The 21,043-nt window shown below is 44.2% G+C and overlaps 1 protein-coding gene across 7 annotated transcripts; it reads left to right on the forward strand.

Annotated features, from left to right (window-relative positions):
- Positions 1 to 6,226: 6,226 nt before the first annotated feature.
- On the forward strand, positions 6,227 to 19,178 carry DSCC1 (DNA replication and sister chromatid cohesion 1). Of its 7 annotated transcripts, none has more exons than XM_025264946.2 (10): positions 6,229 to 6,488; positions 8,842 to 9,010; positions 11,496 to 11,630; positions 12,920 to 13,010; positions 14,211 to 14,306; positions 15,129 to 15,267; positions 15,767 to 15,819; positions 16,050 to 16,177; positions 17,356 to 17,504; positions 18,691 to 19,178. In XM_025264946.2, exons 1-10 carry the CDS (start codon positions 6,319 to 6,321, stop codon positions 18,797 to 18,799), a joined length of 1,239 nt encoding a protein of 412 aa, XP_025120731.1. In that variant the 5' UTR covers positions 6,229 to 6,318; the 3' UTR covers positions 18,800 to 19,178. The 7 variants fall into 7 exon arrangements, with proteins under 7 accessions (XP_025120733.1, XP_025120731.1, XP_025120730.1 ...); XM_025264945.2 differs by having other exon boundaries at positions 6,231 to 6,488; positions 16,023 to 16,177; XM_025264947.2 differs by lacking the exon at positions 6,229 to 6,488 and adding an exon at positions 7,173 to 7,340 and having other exon boundaries at positions 16,023 to 16,177.
- The last annotated feature ends 1,865 nt before the right edge of the window (positions 19,179 to 21,043 follow it).

Genomic DNA, 21,043 nt, shown 5'->3' on the forward strand with positions numbered 1-21,043 from the left:
AGACCATCCCCAAGAAAAAGAAATGCAAAAAGGCAAAACGGTTGTCTGAGGAGGCCTTACAAACAGCTGAGAAGAGAAAAGGCAAAGGAGAAAAGGAAAGATATACCCATTTGAATGCAGAGTTCCAAAGAATAGCAGGGAGAGATAAGAAAGCCTTCCTCAGTGATCAGTGCAAAGAAATAGAGGAAAACAAAAGAATAGGAAAGACTAGAGATCTCTTCAAGAAAATTAGAGATACCAAGGGAACATTTCATGCAAAGATGATCTCGATAAAGGACAGAAATGGTATGGACCTAACAGAACCAGAAGATATTAAGAAAAGGTGGCAAGAATACACAGGTCAGATCAGATCAGTCGCTCAGTCGTGTCCGACTCTTTGCGACCCCATGAATCGCAGCACGCGAAAGACCACCTGATCTGCCTCTTGAGAATACACAGAAGAACTGTACAAAAAAGATCTTCATGACACAGATAATCATGATGGTGTGATCACTCACCTAGAGCCAGACATCCTGGAGTGTGAAGTCAAGTGGGCCTTACGAAGCATCATTATGAACAAAGCTAATGGAAGTGATGGAATTCCAGCTGAGCTATTTCAAATCCTAAAAGATGATGCTATGAAAGTGCTGCACTCAATCTGCCAGCAAATTTGGAAAACTCAGCCCTAACCCCAGGACAAGAAAAGGTCAGTTTTCATTCCAATCCCAAAGAAAGGCAATGCCAAAGATGCTCAAACTACCGCACAACTGCACCCATCTTGCATGCTAATAGAGTGATGCTCAAAATTCTCCAAGCCAGCCTTCAGTAGTGCATGAACCATGAACTTCCAAATGTTCAAGCTGGATTCAGAGGAACCAGAGATCAAATTGCCAACATCCACCAGATTATCAAAAAAGCGAGAGTTCCAAAAAAACATCTACTTTTGCTTTATTGACTATGCCAAAGCCTTTGACTGTGTGGATTACAACAAACTGGAAAATTCTTAAAGAGAAGGGAATACCAGACCACCTGACCTACCTCCTGAGAAACCTATATGCAGCTCAAGAAGCAACAGTTAGAATTGGACATGGAACAACAGACTGGTTCCAAATAGGAAAAGGAGTACTTCAAGGCTATATATTGTCACCCTGCTTGTTTAACTTATATGCAGATTGCATCATGAGAAACGCTGGGCTGGATGAAGCTGTAGCTGGAATCAAGATTGCCAGGAGAAATATCAACAATAACCTCAGATATGCAGATGACACCACCTTTATGGCAGAAAGTGAAGAAGAACTAAAGAGCCTCTTGATGAAAGTGAAAGAGGAGAATAAAAAGTTGGCTTAAAACTCAACATTCAGAGAACTAAGATCATGGCATCGGGTCCCATCACTTCATGGCAAATAGATGGGGAAACAATGGAAACAGTAGATGACTTTATTTTTCTGGGCTCCAAAATCACTGCAGATGGTGATTTCAGGCATGAAATTAAAAGACTCTTACTCCTTGGAAGAAAAGCTATGACCAACCTAGACAGCATATTAAAAAGCAGAGACATTACTTTGCCAACAAATGTCCATCGTTTCTTGGCAAAAAGCTATGGTTTTTCCAGTAGTCATGTATGGATGTGAGAGTTAGACTATAAAGAAAGCTGAGCACTGAAAAATTGATGCTTCTGAACTGTGGTGTTGGAGAAGACTCTTGAGAGTCCCTTGGGCTGCAAGGAGATCCAACCAGTCCATTCTGAAGGAGATCAGTCCTGCATATTCATTGGAAGTGAAGAAGAAAAGTTAAAATTTTACCTCCTCTGCCTCTATAACTCACCTTCCCCTTGAAAAGTCTGGATCACGTAGGTCATGTAGTCTCAGAAAGTGGGGACTTGCAATACTAGGAACTGGAGTTTACCTCACTCACCCTTGTCCTACTCTTTGCAATCACCCAGCCCCTGCAAACCTGCTTAATCATGCCTGTCCAGGCCAGGCATCCCCTCCCCACCTTGACCACTGTTCCCGGGCGCACAAAACCTCTCAGTTTAAACCAGCCTATTAACAGCTAGTGTTGCCCACTACAGTCTGTCTATAAAAACTCTGTAATCCCTTTGTTCGGGGCTCAGAGCTTAGAGTGTTAACTCCTCTGGGTCCACCGGCGTAATAAACCTGAATTCTCCAACTCTCTGAGTGTGGTGCTTGGTTTCTTGAGCACTGGTTTCTGCAACAGAAGGACTGGTACTGAAGCTGAAACTACAATAGTTTGGCCAGCTGATTCGAAGAACTGACTCATCGGAAAAAACCCTGATATTGGGAAAGATTGAAGTCAGGAGGAGAAGGGAACTACAGAGGATGAGATGGTTGGATGGCATCACCGACTCAATGGATATGAGTTTGAGTAAGCCCTGGAGGTTGGTGATGGACAGGGAGGCCTGGCGTGCTGCAGTCCATGGGGTCGCAGAGAGTCAGACAAGACTGAGTGACTGAACTGAACTGAAGTGAAATGATACTGGGTGTCTGCAGAAAAAGGGCCACTCAAGAAAGCCTTTGGGAAACTTGGGTGAAGGTGGGAGGGTGGTGGTAGTTTGTCTTCTTATTGGGCATGTTCTTGGCTTTTGGTGAGCATCGACTAGGGAAGCTAAGTATTCCCATTTTCTTGAGACAACACCTTACCATTAGGGAAATTCTATTTTAATTTTTAAGGAAACTCCATATTGTTTTCCATAGGGGCTGCACCAATTTACATTCCCACCAACAACACAGGAGGTTTCCTTTTCAAGGATGCATATTTTAATCCCTATGACAATTACTTTAGAAATGCAAAGAGAAAGGGCTAAAATATAAGTAGATAAATTATAATTAAATTCGTTTTTAAAGATTTCAAGAAATCCACAGGAGGACAGAAAAGGAAGGAAAGAGTTAAAAGAGGTGGAACATGGTGGTCACAGCTGGCCCATAAAATATGTCTCCATAAAATTAAAATGATTGAAATCACATAGAGTATGTTCTCCATGTACAAGCCATACCATACAATGTTAAAAATGAATAAATACCTGGAAAATCACATATACAAACACCGTGGGGAATACAATGCACTCCTAAATAATTCTTGGGTCAAAGAAGTAATCACAAAGAAAATCAGAAAATATTTTGAACTGTGTGATAATGAAAGTTAACTTTTCAAAATGTGTACAATATTAAAGCTAAAGCAGAGCTTTGAGAAAAATTTATAGTTTTAAGTGTGTGTATTAGTAATGGAGGCCTAAAATCAATTATAAGAAGATAGAAAAAGAAGAGTAAAGCAAACCCCAAGTAATTAGAAGTTAATACTAAATAAATATTTCTTGTCCTTTTTCCAGTGGGCATAAGCAAACTTTTGGGGGTACTGAGAATGTTCTGTGCATTTTGATTGTGGTGGTGGTTTCACCGGTGTGTAAATTTGTCAAATCGTTAATTTATACACTTTAAATGGAAGCAATTTATTTTACTTAAATTATATCTCAATAAAGTGAATTTCCCTGGAGAAGGCAATGGCAAACCACTCCAGTATCCTTGCCTGGAAAATCCCATGGGCCGAGGAGCCTGGTGGGCTGCAGTCCATGGGGTCGCAAAGAGTCGGCTCGACTGAGCGACTAACAGAAAGTTGATCTAAAAACAAAAAAGGCCTGAAGCAGGGTGCATCCTCTAAATTTAGGAAACAGCAGGGCACCTGGGTGAGAGGGGTGGTGTGGAGATTGCATAGGGTCTTATGAGCCTTGATAAGGACTTTAGGCTGTGGACATAAGACCGCGAAGACAAAAGCATTACTTACCACCCTGTTCTGTATGGGTTAAATCATAACCCACTGTGGTTGACCATGGCCAGGGCAACCTGAAAGGAATTCAGGATAAAAAACTCAAGGAGGCAATCTACGCTTTGGATGAGCAGGCCCTTAGATAGTCAGATGCACATCTCAGAAGAATTTCAGTGACCCCAGGCTCTTGCATGTTCCCATAGAAAAGCACTAAGATCATTAACTTGATACTCCTTTGTGTTCTTTGTGACCAGCAGAAGTCTTTTAACAAGATGTATGCAAAACTGTAGGCTTCCTTGGTGGCTCAGAATCTGCCTGCCAGTGCAGGAGACGTGGGTTCGATTCCTGGGTTGGGAAGACTCCCTGGAGAAGAGAATGGCTTACCCACTCAACTATTCTTTCCTGGAGAATTCCATGGACAGAGGAGCCTGGCAGCTACGGTCCACAAGGTCACAAAGAGTCAGACACGACTGAGCAACTAACGCTAACATTAACTGTGCCTGATTGCACGTATTTCCTAGCCAAAAACCAGATATAAACTGGCTTCTCCCCTACCTCCTTTATGTTGAGTGATTAACTCCCAGGCCCTAGTCTTCATAAAGACCCTAATGAAACTAAAATTCACAACTCCACACTGTGTATTTTTAAATTACCAGAATTTATTTTTTTTTATTACTTTAATTTTATTTAGATAGCATCACCGACTCAATGGACATGAATTTGAGCAAACTCCTGGGGACAGTGAAGGACAGGGGAGACTGCCATGCTGTAGCCTACAGGGTCCCGAAGAGTCAGATATGACTTAGCACTGAACAACAATGAAAAGACATTCTGAAAGTGATCAGAATCCATTATTGATCAGATTATTGCAAGGATGAAGTTGGTGAAGTAAAGTGAAAGTCGCTCAGTCGTATCCGACTCTTTGTGATGCCGTGGGCTATACAGTCCATGGAATTCTCCAGGCCAGAATACTGGAGTGCGTAGCCTTTCCCCCCTCCAGGATAGTAGAAGATAATGTATATGGGATACACAGCTGAGTGCTTGACTCAGTAAATATTTAATAGATATTTATTCTCTTTTCTAAAGCAAAGGAGAACAAAATGGCAAATCAGGCTACGCTGTGTGACGAGAAACACTACCTCTATCTAGTGGGGAAATTTTTAACTGTTCTACAGGCAAAACCTAAAAAGTTTAATTAATAAAAGATGTGACGTTAAACACCTAAGCTACTGTAGCTCCCACAGAATGAAATAAATCTTGCTATGAACAATAACTTCCTTATCTGAAGTGATTTTTAAGTAAATACAAGGTAACAGGCTTTGCGAGACATTGCTTTATTCTGTTTCTCGTACCACGTGCAATTCTTTCCTCCAGGGAGGCATATCTTGAAAGGCTTCAGCTTCCAATATTTGGCGAGGTTTCATCTTCAGTCGGGAGAAGGAAACGGCAACCCACTCCAGTATTCTTGCCTGGAGAACCCCAGGGACGGAGGAGCCTGGTGGGCTGCTGTCTATGGGGTCGCACAGAGTTGGACATGACTTAGCAGCAGCAGCGGCATCTTCCGTCGAATTTTCAGTTGCACATCCCACTCTTGCTGGGTGATCTTGTTATCAAACCGAACTGCTCGCCTGACGTGTAGAAAAGCCAGTCCACTGGCACCAGGCCGTGGTGAAGGAAGGCGAAATGGAGCAGGACTCTGTGGAGCTCCTGGGCAAGGAGGCCTTTTCAACAGGTGCTAACTGGGGATGGGAGCGGGTGAAGAGATGAGAGAACAGCCAAGAAGCAACAGCGCAGCCTTGGGGCAGAGTCCCGGTTCCCCCGCAAGGGATCTCCGAATCTCTGGGCTCTTTTACAGAACCGAAACGCCCAAACAATGGAAGATGTTCGCATTCTTCATCCCGGAGAAGGCCGCGTCTGCTGTCCTCAAGAGGAGCATCGGGAGCCCACCTGAGGCTAGAGCTGAGCCGTGTGGGCTGAGGGGCCTGGGGCCCGTCCACGGGCCACTCAGAGTCCGGCCCGGCTGAGCGGCAGCGCGCACGCGGGGAAGGTTAGGTCGGCGACAGTCGCTCAGGCGCGTCCGACTCTTTGCGATCCCATGGACTATACAGTCCACGGAGTTCTCCAGGCCAGAATACTGGAGTGAGCAGCCTTTCCCTTCTCCGGGGGATCTTCCCCATCCAGGGATCGAACCCAGATCTCTCGCAATGCACGCGGATTCTTTACCAGCTGAACCACCACGGAAGCCCTTCACGTGTTGAAAGATTCATACAACGATGCGGGCAAAACGCGTATGTCAAGGCCCGCCCGCCGCTGTGCCGACGGCCAGGAGAGCGGGGTCCCCGCGGGAAACGGGGCGCGGGGCGCAGCGGAGGGGCGGGGCCGGACCGCCCAGTCTCCCCCCGCCCCCGGGGTCTCGGGCGCGCCTGTGCCTCCGCCCCGCCCCGCCCCGTCCCGTCCCGCCCGCCCGCCCGCCGAGGCCGCGCCTCTCCCGGCGCGCTTTTCCCGCGTCGTTTCCCGCGTCGGCGGCTCGTCTCTGTCGCCCCCCGGCCCCCGGCGGCGATGGAGAGGACCCGCGCCGAGGTGGACGCGACACTGCAGACCGCCAAGCTGGACGCGGCCGAGCTGCTGCCCGCCGCGCACTGCCTGCGCTTCGGGCCCGCGGCCGCCGGCGACGTGTGCCTGCTGGAGCTGGAGCCCGCGCTGTGCGGGAGGCTGCAGGCCGGGCGCAGGTAGGGGGACACGGGGGAGGGTGCCGAGAGGACCCGGGGGGCGGAGGGCGCAGGTCGGGGGACACCAGGGGGTGCAGAGAGGAGCCGGGGACGGGGGCCACGCAGAGAGGAGCCGGGGACGGGGGCCACGCAGAGAGGAGCCCGCGCGCCCCCTCGCCCGGGACCAGCGGGACGGCCGGCCCACCCAGCTGGCAGCCCCGCCGCGCTGACCTCGCAGCCCCGCGGGCGGGCGCGAGTCCGGAGGCGGCTCCGCGGAAGTCGGGGGGTGTTCCCGAACCGCGCGCCCAGGCCGAGCGCCGAGCGCCTGCGTGTTACCGTGACGCCCGGTGGGAGTGTCAAGATTTACGGAGTTCCTCTCTTCGCCTTCTTAGGTTTATTTTATCCAAGGTGTAGCCAGGACTTTGGGGGAAGTTTAAAACTGTTTTTTCTTTTCTTTTTTTAACAGATTAGGTAATTGTGGAAGGCCCTCAAAAAAAAACAAAAAAAAACAAAAAAAACTTGCTTGGGGTCAGTACTGAGAATCTGAAGCTGTTTTCTAATTCTAGGCCCGCCACACATTTGCTGCAGGACCATGTGAAAAACATACAGAAGTCCATTCTCTGTCTCAACTTTGTGCAGTCCCGGAAGATGAGGAGTTAGGCGTTCTTGTTTAACTCTCTTTTGCACTGTTGTTCTCTGACACCTGTATTTTATTATATAGTTGTGGCTCAGGTGGTAGAGTCCGCCTGCAATGCAGGAGACCCGGGTTGGGAAGATCTGGAGGAGGGCATGGCAACCCATTCCAGTACTCTTGCCTGGAGAATCCCATGGACAGAGGAGCCTGGTGGTCTACAGACCGTGGAGTCTAAAAGGGTCGGACACAGCTAGAGTGACTTTCACCTTTGTTATCTTGTAGGCTTTTAAAAATTGGGCGACTTCCCTGGTGGTCCAGTGGCTAAGAAGACTCTGTGCTTCCAAGGCAGGGGGCTGGGGTTCAATCCCTGATCAGGGAGCTAGATCCCACATGCTGAGGCTAAGAACTGGTGCAGCTAAATAAATACACTTGTTTTTAAATTATGCTGCCTGTAGACTTTCACTTTTCTTATTTTACTCATCGAACATTATTATAGTCATAGGCTAGTTTTCAGATGCTGGCAGTGAAGGATCTCTCAGGCAACTGGGAGAAGCATCACTGTGGGTTTTCATTTCATCTCAGCTGAGTTGTCAGGACTTTGAGAAAAGACTTAGGGTGTGAGCACCTGCTTTGTCCAGTTATAGTTAATCTCGCTGGCAAAAACCAGAATGAAAAGGTGTGTTAATTTTTTTTTTTTTTGGTGAGGGAAGGGGTTGTTGTTTTAAACAAAATATTTGAAAGCAGAGATGGTACAAGGTGGATGTATATGTTAACAGAAGGTACTTAGGACTATTGAATGTTGTTAGCACCAGAAAGCTTAAAAAAAAAAAAAAAACACCTATATTTTCACTTAAATGTAGGATTAGTTTTTCTAAAAAAAATTTCAGTCTTTCAGTTCAGGTTTTTTATTATTTATTTTAAAGAAGTGAATTGGGTACCGGAGGATTAAACATAGGCAAGGAGGACTGCTAGAATCAATTCCGTTTTTGTCATCTCCATTATCTTCATCATTTATTTTTCTTCTTCCTCCTTCTCACTTTTGATCTTCCCCTCTTCTTCTTGCTTTTTTCTACCTGTGACCCTTTCAGAGACATCGTTCACTCTAGTTTGTAAACATAGCCATTGCACATTCTCCTTTCAGCACTGAGGCCTTTTCTCAAGGTCCCAGTTTCTTTGCAGCGTGGCTGATGATCAGGCCAGGATATGTTCATTTGATGGTGAGGGGTTGCTCAGGCCAAAACAGGAAGGACCACTTGGGTGGGTACCATGGCCAGCAGCATAGTCCTCATCAGGGAGCTTGTTAGTAATGCAGAATCCTACGTCCCATCCCAGACGAATTGCATCCTGACCTGCTTTTTAACAGGGTTCCCTAACATGCATATTCATAAGTTTGAAAAGTATGGCTTTAGCGATTTTAGAAAGTTGTGACATCTTGACTGCAGGCTACGGATCCTCTTCCCAGCGGTTTACACAAAGATGCCATGTGGTAACATTTGGCCTCTGGGTTTTTTTTTGGCCTGTATGGAGTTATTTTTCCTTAGTGAGTCAGTTGGCCCAGTCCTTCCCCTGTGGAGCCCATCATTGTGGGGAGGTGGGGTGCCTGTGAGAGGAGGGGCCAGACATAGCCTCAAGACTTCGTTGTAAATTCTAGAAACCTAGAGGGTTTTGGAACTGTGTGTAATGAGGCTGGGCATTGGTGTCTCAGTAAACCAAGTATTTTCTTTTCTTGTTTTCCTGCAGTCTAGTGATTCGTGGTGATAAGGATGAGCAGGCGGTTCTGTGCAGTGAAGACAAAACATACGATCTGAAAGTAGCAGACACTTCCAATATGTTGCTTTTTATTCCTGGCTGTAAAATTCCGGAGCAGCTGAAGATGGAAGAAACACACTGTAACATTATTCACACTGAGGTACTGTCTTCTTTTTCCCGACTTATTTGAAAAAGACAGCATGCCTTTAATTGAAAACTCAGGGTGTGGACCTTCCCTGGTGGTCCAGTGGTTAAGCCTGTACTCTAGTGCAGGTGGTGTGGGTTCGGTTCCTGGTTGGAGAACTAAGATCTCCCATGCTTGAGGCCAAAAAAAACCCCCAAAAAACTGGAGGTGTGAAATGTATAATCACAGACAATCTGAAATTTTCTCTGATGAAACTGGAAATTTCTCCGCATTATTTTCGTTTGTTTGGAGTCATGTAAAGTTGTCTTCATTTTCCCCATGTGATGTTTAAGTCCCAGATAAGCTGACCATTTTCTGTAATATAGAAAATTTACCATGAGGCAACTCATTCTAAAAGTTTTACCTATTTTCAGGGAGTTCTGCTCTGGATAGGTTTTGAAAGGTGATTCCCTCAAACTATAACTAGTGCATTAGGTGACGTAGGGAAATGAAAAACTATGTTTTTGAGGGAAGTGTGTTCCTCACCTTTGAAGTTGGTTTAGTTCATTACTATCCATGGCCATGTATAACAAATTCTTAATTACTTTGGAGACTACTGATGGCAGATACCAAACATAAGTTTCTATCCTGGCTCGATAGTTACACATATACAGTCAAAGCACCTTAATTCTATTAGATTAACTTCAAACCAACTACTTCCTAAAAACAGAATTGGAATAGAAATAAGGGAAAACACTGGGACACCTGAGTCGTTCATATGATGTTGCTAGAACAGAGGAACTGCCAGTAAATATTATACTTTGACTTTTGTGGAGTTACGTCTTTGATTGTGATGAGCTAGAAATTTTGACTTTCATCCTTTTGGAAAAGATGTTATTTTTTTCATCATGACCTGTCTTGTGGGTGTTTTGGAGAGGATATAAACATCTGTGAATACCTTTGAGCTCTTCTTACCGGAGTTCTGTGTTCTGGGACCAAGTAAAACTTAACAGAGATCTGCTAGCCAGAGTTTCAGAATCTTTGGGTTGCACTTTAGGTGCTTAAAAAGGCTCGGTCAGGAACGCATCTGAGCAGAGCAGGCTGGCATTGATAAATGGCAGTGGGTGCCCAGGCTCGGGGGTGATAGGGAATGGGGGTCTGTGACAGATTGGGGTGCACAGGCCTCAGGCAGGTAGGTAGGCGCTCCTTGGCCTTGTGGGAAAGCAGCCCATCATTGCCAGACCTTCTGATTTCTTTTGTCCAAGTGAAGCTTAAAATCTAGGTTTTAGGGGGCAAAATCTCCTTATTTTTCAATGTTGGCAACGAATTAAAAGTCCATACTAAGTTTCCTTTTCTCCCTTAACACAAAAGCACACACCAACGTCTGTGTGTTGGGTCCAGCCCCTTTGTGAGCTGTGCGTGAGCTCAGCAGTCTTTCTGTTTTGGTCCTTAAGCTTTGCTGAGACTCCGCAGCACCTCTACCAGGCTCTGGACCTTGCCTGTCCATCACGGCTTCTCCTGGTTTGAGAGTGGATGCGCCCCCTGACCTTCCATCTTAGGGCTGCAATGAATCCCAGAGAGGATCCGTTTCCGCCTTTTTCCAGTTCTTTCGTGTGAAACAGTTACTGAGTGCCTACCAAGTGCCGGTGTTGACTGGGCAAGTCCTGGAGATTGGAGAGAAGGGTCGCAGCGGTGGTGTTGACTGGGCAGGTCCTGGAGATTGGAGAGAAGGGTCGCAGCGGTTTACCCGTCATTTACACACTGTCACCTGGCTTGAGTGACAGGCCTCTACTTCTCAAGTCCAGTAAGGAATTAGTTGCTGTTCTACCTAGTGGAAGCTCTTGCATTGAATAGAAGTCTTTCTTTTTTCACATCTGCTTAATTTTAGCATCGTGAGCAACACAGAGCGAGAGCGCCACCTCTTCACTGTAACATCTATGCATAGTTTGAAGACTAGGATAATGCCTCTTCTTTACTTTCTGTTTTTCCGCCTCAATATCTTCTTTCTCTGTGGTTTCTACGTGGTTTGCAGAAGTGTCGTCTTGCTAGTCATTCTCTTCTGGGCACACTCTTTAAGTGTCCAGAACGCACTTGAGACGTGGAAGGCAGGAGGAGGGGGCGACAAGAAAAGATGGTTGGATGGCATCACCAACTCAATGGACATGAATCTGAGCAAACTTCGAGAGATAATGAAGGACAGGGAAGCCTGGTGTGCTGCAGTCCGTGAGGTTGCAAAGAGTCGGATGTGACTTAGCCACTGAACAACAATGACAACAGAAGCTTAATTATCCATTCTCATTATGTTGGCAGTGTCTTCTTGACTGAGATTTAAACAGATGTGACCTGCAGATGGGTAGCCATCTCAAGCAGATGGCTGGATGAGCACCTTCTCGGCAGAAAGCAGAATGCCTTGGCTCCCTTTCTTGCTTCTAATGGAGGACGGATGTGTTGGATGAAATTTTATGTAAAGTTTTCTTTTAGAATGGCCCCTAAAAGATTATGATGTATTTGTAATTCCTAGATCTTTGGTTTTTCTAACAATTACTGGGAATTAAGAAGATGTAGACCTAAACTAAAGAAGTTAAAGAAACTTTTGATGGAAAATACCTATGAAGGACCTGACAGTGAAAAAGAAAAGGATTCCAGTCACTTAAAAGTAAGACTATTATTTTCATTTTTTTAATTGGAATTTTAAAAATAGAGCTATAATGACATTCTTTAATGGTGACATTCTTTTTAAAGTTCATATTATGAAAATTTCAAACATAGCCCAAAGCAGAAAGACTCATGTTCACTCTGTTGGCCATTAATCGATATTTTGTCAATCTCATTTCTTCTGTTCCCCCTACTGCCTCCCACCATATTTGTATTAGAAGTTCAGCTGATTGACCTTTTTTCTTTGTCACGGCTTTATTGAGATCTGATTCGTATACCAAGCAATGTGCTTATTTTAAAGGGTGTAATTTAGCAGTTTTCAGTGCATTCACAGAGTTGTGCGATCATCAACTTGATGAAGTTTAGAATATTTTTATCACCCCTCCAAGGAAACTCTGTACCCCTTAGCTGTTCCCTCTCAGTCCCGCCTTTCTCTCCTCTCTCCCACCTCAGCCCGAGGCTGCTTCTGGGCATTTTGTATGAATAGAATCAGATAAGTGGCCTTTTCTGGCAGGCGTCTTTGGCCTAGCGTGCAGTTTTCAGGGCCCATCCATTCCTTTTCGTTGCTGAATGATGCCCTGTCTTATGGGTGTGCCATATTTTATGCGTCCATTCATCAGCTGATGAACATTTGTGTAGTTTCTACTTTTTGATTGTTGTCGATTACTTGCTTATTGTGAATAACACTGCTGTGAACATTCATGTTCAAGTGTCTAGTGAACCTGTGTTTTAATTTTTCTTGGAGATACACACACACACACACACACACGAGTGAAATTGATGGGTCCTGTGGTCACTCTATATGGGCTTTATATAGAATGTTTATACAGAAACCCCTTTGCCAATTTTCAATTGGGTTACTTTATTATTAAATTGTTGAAGAGTTTTTTATGTAATCTAAACACAAGCTCTTTGACAGAATTTGCAAATATTTTCTTCTATTTTATGAGTTATCGTTTCACTTTCTTGACTTTAAAAAAAACTGTGGCAAGTAAAAGTACAGAAGTTTTCATTTTGATGAAGTCCACATGATGTGTTTACATTTTAGTGCTTGTCTTTTCAGCATCATATCTAAAACGATTGCCACATTCAACATCACAAAGATTTGCTCTGTTTTCTTCTAAGATATTCTCTGATTTTGTCTAGTTATCGTTACACATAAACTAAAGAAATTAAGCTATAAATATTGCCTTATCTGTCCCTATGTATTTATTCCCTCAAAATTCAGTAAGTCTGAAAAAAATTCTTTGTCCTAAAATGCGTTTTTTTGTTTGTTTGTTTTTGTTTCAGTATACGACTGAAGATTTGCTTGATCAAATTCAGGCAAGTGAGGAAGAAATAATGACCCAGTTACAAGTTCTCAATGCCTGTGAGATTGGAGGTAGCATTACTTACTGTTATCAATAGTGGTGGGATTGGGCATCATTTGAGAGAGAGAGGTTTTTGTACATCTCCCTCTGTTTATTGCTGCTGCATGTTGTTTATTGAGTCCTCTTCTGGTCTTAGAGATGACGATATTTGTGTTTTGGGGAGTGGGGTAGAGACTCCATGTGATCACCTCGAACAAGGATGTCAGTCTCTGACCAGTGACTTGATTCACCCCTTACAGGCCTTTTCCTTTGGAGTACATGGTAATAGAGGAACCTCGTTTGATCAGGAAAGGTCTCAGATATCAGGAATCTTTTCCCTTCATTGTCTTTAATAGGTGAGGAAACCAAGGCCTGGGAAGGGAAACAGACTGGTCCAGGGCCCCATGTCGAGACAGTGACAGGGTGAGGCATCAAACCAGGTACTTGAACTCCTGGCTCAGAATTAACTCATTGAATTTCCAAACTGCTTGGAAGATCTATTTATTCTTGTGATCACTCAGCATGCTTTTGAGTAAGTGTGAAGTAGTTTATATAATAAACCTGTGTAAAAGTAGTAGCACCAGTAGCCCAGCAGAATCTTCCTCAGTGTTTTTTGACTTTCTTCTGGTCCGGAGTGGTGGAGTGGGAACTTCCCCCCAACCCCTACCCTCCCCACACGCCGCCTCTGGACCTACATTAACACTTGAGTAGATGTTTGTGTGCATTTCTCAGCCCTCTCAAACTTGCCCAGAGAAGCAGCTTAATTCTGCACCCATGTGTTAGGAAGGAGGAAATTGGCATGGTTTGGTGGATGCACTTTTCAATTTACTTACAGTCTTCCAAGCAAGATTAGCTTCTGTGGTCAATTCTGCTGAGCAAAGCAGCTGCACATGACTTTAGAACTAACTGGAAGCACTTAGTTCTTTGTTGTGGTTCCTTGAGTTTTTAATTGTGGAGGCCTGCTTCTAATTACTATGGTATAGGGATACCATGAATATTAAGGTTAAGAATAGAAAAATGGATTTAATTCAGCCCTCTGCATTTTTTGTGTATTGCATGTTTTGTTTATTTTGGTGTGTGTGTGGTGGGGTGAGATGCGTAGGTTTTTTCCCTAGTATTCTTTTTCAGTTTTGCATCACACTTTCCATGTTTTAACATTGCTTTTATTCAGAATAGGAATAGGGACATTCTCCCATGGAAATGACGAGTGTGCACTTGATTTGTTTCTCCAGGGATGCTGGCAGTGCCTTTGGCTATAAGATGCATTTCGTCATCTTTCACAGGGATTGGGAAATATACCTGGACACCCAGCCTTTGTTTTGCTGCTGGTCCGCATCATACCTGAGTCTGTTACCTCGTGAATGAACTAGACTTCTTTTTTAAAAACATATTTATTCTTCCATTTGGCTGCCTGGCGTCTTAGTTGCTTGCGGCGTGTGGGTCTTCACTGCATCCTCGGGATCCTTCGCCGTGCTGCACTGATTTTCCAGCTGTGCTGCTCGGGCCTCAGCGGTTGGCGCCCACGGGCTCTCTCGTTGTGGTGTGCAGGCTTAGTTGCTTCTCGGCATGCGGGATCTTAGTTCCCCGACTGGTGATCCGGCCCACATCCCCTGCATTGCACAGCATATTCCTGACAACTGGACCACCAGGATAGTCCTTGAATAGACTTCTTCGAGAGCACGGGAACGGCTCTCCACGGTGGCTGGCGGGAGGGCGTTAACCACAACAGTGCCCTGCTGCAGAGGCCACCGTGTGGAGTGTCCAGTCTGCGACCTCAGCTCCTTTGTGTGACCCTCTAAGAAAATGACCGGACCAGCTACCAGTTTCCCCATTTCCATTTAGAGCAACAAGATTATTATGAGATAATTGAGGATTAAAGCACTTGGAAAAAAAGTCAAAATGTTGGTCATGTGCAAAGTACTCTTTAAAAACCACCTGACACGCCCCCCCGCCACCCAACACAGTTTGTAACGATTGGGAGAAAAGCTGGAACAGAAGCATTGTTTATAAAGAAAGCTAAGACATGTCTCTTTTTTGCAGTGGGCAAGAGTATATTGCTACTATATGAGTCTTATCAGTCAATTCATTTGTTTACATTAAATTCGTTTAAAATGAATGTTCTTCAGTAAATGTAACTTTGGAATTTATAGGTTATTGGAGGATTCTCGAATTTGATTATGAGATGAAACTTCTGAATCATATAACTCAGCTTGTGGATTCTGAATCTTGGTCTTTTAGCAAAGTTCCTTTGAATACATGCCTTCAGGAACTTGGACCATTGGAGCCAGAGTAAGTATTTATTCCCCGTCCTTCCAGATTTTAAGGGAAAGAAAACTATTATCCAGGGTAGGACTAAATTCAGGGCATAGACTGTTTATATTTTAATATCATATAGAAATCTGAAAAATACACAACTAAAAAGGACTTGGGAATTTTGGTCACTGGGCAGAATAAATGTCACTGTTTTTTCCTGCCATTAAAAATATAAAGAAATAATTATATATGTTATTTTATAATAAATGTATGCTCACATGATTTGTATAAAAATATTTAACATGGGGCCTGACATATCGTAGCTTTCCAGTATATTTTAGTTTTTATTTTTTAAAGTTTCTTGGCTATACCACATAGCCTATGGGATCTTAGTTCCCTGACCAGGAATCAAACCTGTGACCAGGGAAGTCCCAGTATTTCAAATTTATATCTTAGTTTATAGTTAGCAATAGTGTTTGAAAGTTAATGCATAAAATTGTGAAAACTTTTCAAATAAGTGTTTAAAATTTTTCAGGGAAATGATTGAACACTGTCTTAAATGTTATGGAAAGAAATACACAGAGGAAGGTAAGATTGGGAGAATGTTTTAACGAGTGTTTTAACTCTTGGTGTGTTAAACTTGGCATGCCTTTTGAAGTGCCTTCCTGTTAAAACTGAGGTCTCCGTGGGGGATGGGAGACGAGTGTGTGTCCTTCTGTGGATTTGCGGGAGGGAGGGGCGGTGGTGTACGGTGCTGTAATTCAGAAGACAGCGTGCCGCCCTGTCCTTAGGCGAAGCTTATTTTGAACTGAGTGCAGATAAGATATGCAGAGCTACCGCACAGATGCTACTTCAGAACGCAGTGAAGTTCAATCTCGCTGAGTTTCAGGAAGTATGGCAACAGAGTGTTCCCGAAGGAATGACAACTAGGCTTGATCAGCTTAAGGTAAGGTGGCAACGTGATTACCTCCGTAACTCAGCAGGTTACGAGGTGAAATGAAGCCTGTATTGGAACTGAATTTGGAACTGAACTGGAACTGAATTTATTTTCCTACCTTAGGGGTGCACTCTACATTCAATCCATCACAAAAATCCTTTAAAAAAACAAAACAAAAAACCCACAAACCCCACTTAATTGAAGTATAATTTACGTACCACAGTCTGCCTGTTTGTACAGGATTTGTGGTAAATGTAATGCGTTTCCCGCCACCGCAGTCTAGTTTCAGAGCGTTTGTCACCTCGGTACGATCGCTTGGGCCCATTCACAGCTGGGTTGACGCCTAGGTTTCCCTTCTGACTAGGTTTTCCTTGGGCTTCCCTGGTGGCCCAGCGGGTAAAGAACCCGCCTGCAGTGCAGGAGACCTGGGTTCCATCCCTGGGTCGGGAAGATCCCGTGAAGAAGGGAACGGCTACGCACTCCAGGATTCCGGCCTGGAGAATCCCATGGACTGTATCGTCCATGGCGTCGCAGAGTTGGACACGACTGAGACTTTCACCTCCTAGGTTTCCTGAGATAGTGGGACTTAGAGCAGGTTTGGGCAGCAGACACAATGAGTTCATATATAAGTTCAGCTAAAGAGGTCTGGTGCTTAGACAAGGGATTTGAGGTGGAGTCCAAATATCACAGTCATTAGCAAGTAGTGGTGGATGGAATCACAGGTTTAGAGGAGGTTACCCAGGACAGTGACAGCGAAACAGTTAGAGGGGTGGTCTAGGGGCCCAGGGAATTACAACATCAGGTCAGGAGAAAAGGCATGGAATCATGATGCAGGCTTAAAGAGGAAGAGGTGATCGATACTAATGAAGCAAAGGGGGCTAGTGAGATGAATCCAATAAAGGGCCCATGGGCTTGGTCACAACAGCTCACGGTGAGCTTTAGAACAGAGCCTTTTCACTAAACGGCTGGTGGTAAAAGCCAGATTCTAAGGGACGGGAAACGACTGCTCAGGGGCACTCTCGTTATGAAAAAGCCTATTGTAAGCGTCTCAGCTTCATGATGCTGAGGTTTTAAATACCTCGGGCTAAGCTCAACATAAGGTAAAAAAATGAGTCACTTTTTTTTTTTTTTTTTTTTTTTAAACATTAAACTATTACTTGAGCTCTCCTTTTTCTCATTTCTTACAGGGTTTGGCCTTGGTAGACAGACAGTCAAGACCAGAAATCATATTTCTGTTGAAAGCAGAAGACTTACCTGAGGGGGATCAGGAACGTTTCAATAGTCTGTTCTCTCTGAGAGAGAAGTGGACAGAAGAAGATATTGCTCCATATATTCAGTAAGTGATGTATTACAGGTGGATTTTGAGGATTGCTCTTTTGTAGCAGGTAGCAGAGGGTTTCCGTTTTGTGTTGTTTTGTTTTGAGTCTTCCGTGATGGCCCTGCTTCCTTCCCAGCGCTCTCAAGCCCTGGCTGGCTCCCCTCTCACCACTCTCCATAAGTACTGATCTGCATGGTGGGTATGTGTCATCTCTCTGCCTTTCTGCTGTGTCTAGAATCACTTCTCTGCTCTTCTTGCAAACTGCAACTCTTAGAGGAACAGTCTGCTGTGTACCCTCCTGTTACTGTAAGGCAACCACCCCTCTCTGATGGCCACCTTCTTTTTTTCCTGCTGCCTTAACGTTTTGGGAGAAGTTTAACATTTTGGGAGAAGTCAGAATTCATAAGAACGAGTTCACCCTGAAGTCACTACTTGCAAGACTGACCCAAAATCCACTGCTGCTGCTGCTGCTAAGTTGCTTCAGTGTCCAACTCTGAGCGGCCCCAGAGACGGCAGCCCGCCAGGCCCTGCCGTCCCTGGGATTCTCCAAGCAAGAACACTGGATTGGGTTGCCAGTTCCTTCTCCAATGCATGCATGCATGCTAAGTCGCTTCAGTCGTGTCTGACTCTGTGCGACCCCAGAGACAGCAGCCCGCCAGGCTCCCCCGTCCCTGGGATTCTCCAGGCAAGAACACTGGAGTGGGTTGCCAGTTCCTTCTCCAATGCATGCATGCATGCTAAGTTGCTTCAGTCGTGTCTGACTCTGTGCGACCCCATGGACAGAAGCCCTCCAGGCTCCTCTGTCCACAGTATTCTCCAGGCAAGAACACTGCAGTGGGTTGCCATTTCCTTCTCCTAAAATCCACTAACAAACCCCACCACTTCCTCCTTGTGTCCCATGCCTCTTGGGGCCTCTCTCGTCTCTTTACCCAGCCTCAGTTTTCTCACATCTCACGTGGGGTTAAATAATACATGACTCATACTCTCACCATGAAGGTTGGAGATAATACATGCATGTAATGTATCTAGTTCAGTTATGGCTTAGTAGCCTCTCTTTACTCTTATCTCTCCCCCAAATACATACCCTTATGTTTGTTGGAAAGGTGGACTTAGGGGAGAGATACAAAGAAGTAGTGCTGTGAATCTCATGTTATGTTCCCTAGACTATTTATGATGTTCATTAATTTTTTTATCGTTCCCACAGAGATTTGTGTGGAGAGAAGCAAACCATTGGTGCACTGCTCACAAAATACGCTCGATCTTCAATGCAAAATGGCGTTAAAGTTTATAACTCAAGAAGACCCATTTCTTAAAAAGAACAACAGTTTTTTCTTTGGGACTAAAGTTGCTGGATATAAGAAAGTGTTTTTTTATGTATTTGTATTTCAGACTTTGAAAAACCCAATGCTTTGAGGCCTTTTCTCCTCATCTTCAGTATTTTAAAACTACTGCTCTTTTTTCTTAAAGGTGATAGGATATTCTGTGTCTTTCAGGATATGTTGTTTCATGTACACAGTGTAAACAAGGACAAAAGTGTTATTTTCTATATTTAGTATATTTTGGTAGTCTATATGAGTTCATGTATACAGTAACAGGTTTGGTTTTTTTATATTGAAAATTGCATTTATTTAATTAGGATTTGATGTTTTAGTCATTAATAAATTTGTAAGTTTTCAGAGAACTAAATAGTAATAGTGTCGTAGAAGAGAATTATTTATTTACTTAAATATTTCCCAAGTGAGTTCCCCTCTACTTTTGACCTTCCACCAAAATAGCAAATCACATGATGCTATCAACTATTTAAAGTAGTTGTTTGTATTGATGAAATGGGCTTGATAATGGCTCCTGTTCACCTGGCTCCTGTAGATATGATTTCAGAAAGACAACAGTGAGTGGTCCTGAAGAGAGAGCTTAGTTCCCTGCCCAGGAATCAAATCTGGGTGGCCTGGATAAAAAACCGAGAATCCTAGCTGCTAGTCCACCACCAGGGGCTAGAAAGTGAAATTGAAAGTGTTAGTCGTTTAGTCATATCCAACTCTTCGAACCCATGGACTGTAGCCCCTCCAGGCTCCTCAGTGCATGGGATTCTCTAGGTGAGAACACTGGAGTCGGTTGCCATTCCCTTCTCTAGGAGATCTTCCCAACCCAGGGATTGAACCCAGGTCTCTGGCATTGCAAGTAGATTCTTTACTGTCTGAGCCATGAGGGAAGCACCAGGAGCTAGACCAAGAAGTAAAGTTCCCCTGGCTCTTGCCTCCTTTGAAAACAAAAATGTTTTGAGGAGGCAAAAACTGTAAAAACAGGTACAAAGTTTATTTTCAGAGATACAGCATAACAAGTGGGGGAGCACGGAGAGAAACAGTTTAAGACAGAATAAGGCAGAAATACACACCAGGAAAGAAAGGGTGTGGCCGTCCTCCCTAATGAGTAGGAGCACAGTAAAGGTGACTTAAATCACTTCTGTAGGACAGTTCTTCCTGGTCTTTGTTTTCCTTTGGCCCATCTTCTTTCCCCACATCTGATCTGTTGCAGGATACTCCCTAAGGTCCATGCGCAACTTTTGGCTAAAGATGGATTCCACCACAGAGACTACTGGGGGTATTGGTGCCCTGCCTCCAAAGAGCCTTTTTGCACCTGTGCGGTCAGGAAGTTTCCTTGACCTCAGGAATGGTCATCTTATCTCTATTCCAGAGAGTTGCAGAGCTCAGCTTCTGCAACTAGCTTTGTCCTTGGAGTGTGGGGAAAACAAAGCTTCAGTTTTGCTCCACTTGACAGATACCAGCTGCCCAGCCCAGGGGCCCTTCTATCTCCTACCTCAGATATGCACTTTGGGATGAAATTTGCTTCCCATTCTTTCCTTAACCCAGTGACCTCTTTTTAACCCAATTGCATCTATCATGCTAAATATTCTCCATCTTCCATGCAAAATGGTATTAAAAAGTTTGTAATTCAAGAAGACCCTTTTCAATACTAATCCCCTGTGAAGAATACTAACAATAGTTTATAATCCTATAATGAAGGATACTGACACAGGTAATACTCAAAAACTACAAGTAATTTCTGGTTTTGGAATGCTTGATAAAGTTACTTTACATCTTTATTTTCCTAGTATGTTTTCCTTTAGACCAAAGTTCAAATTAATTTTAGCTAATGAACTTGTCATCAGGACAGTTGGAAAAGTTAAACCTGGTCCAAAGTTAAAAAAAAAAAAAGTTAATGGATAATCCACAATTAACCAAGATTCAACTGTCACCGCAATTTACAACCGTTTTATTCCCATGCACATGAAATGCCGCCGCCGCCGCCAAGTCGCTTCAGTCGTGTCCGACTCGGCGACCCCATGGACTGCAGCCCACCAGGCTCCTCCATGCATGGGATTTTCCAGGCAAGAGTGCTGGAGTGGGGTGCCATTGCCTTCTCCCTCATGAAATGCAGATGACTTCAAAATGGTCCGGTGTTTCAGTAATTCTGCATCTGTATAATCCACTTATTTAATTAATTAATTTTTCAATAAATACCGAGGCAGCGATGCCTAGTGAGGACCTGAATTCGAGTTA

Source organism: Bubalus bubalis, chromosome 15, assembly GCF_019923935.1.
Source record: "Bubalus bubalis isolate 160015118507 breed Murrah chromosome 15, NDDB_SH_1, whole genome shotgun sequence".
Taxonomy (NCBI): domain Eukaryota; kingdom Metazoa; phylum Chordata; class Mammalia; order Artiodactyla; family Bovidae; genus Bubalus; species Bubalus bubalis.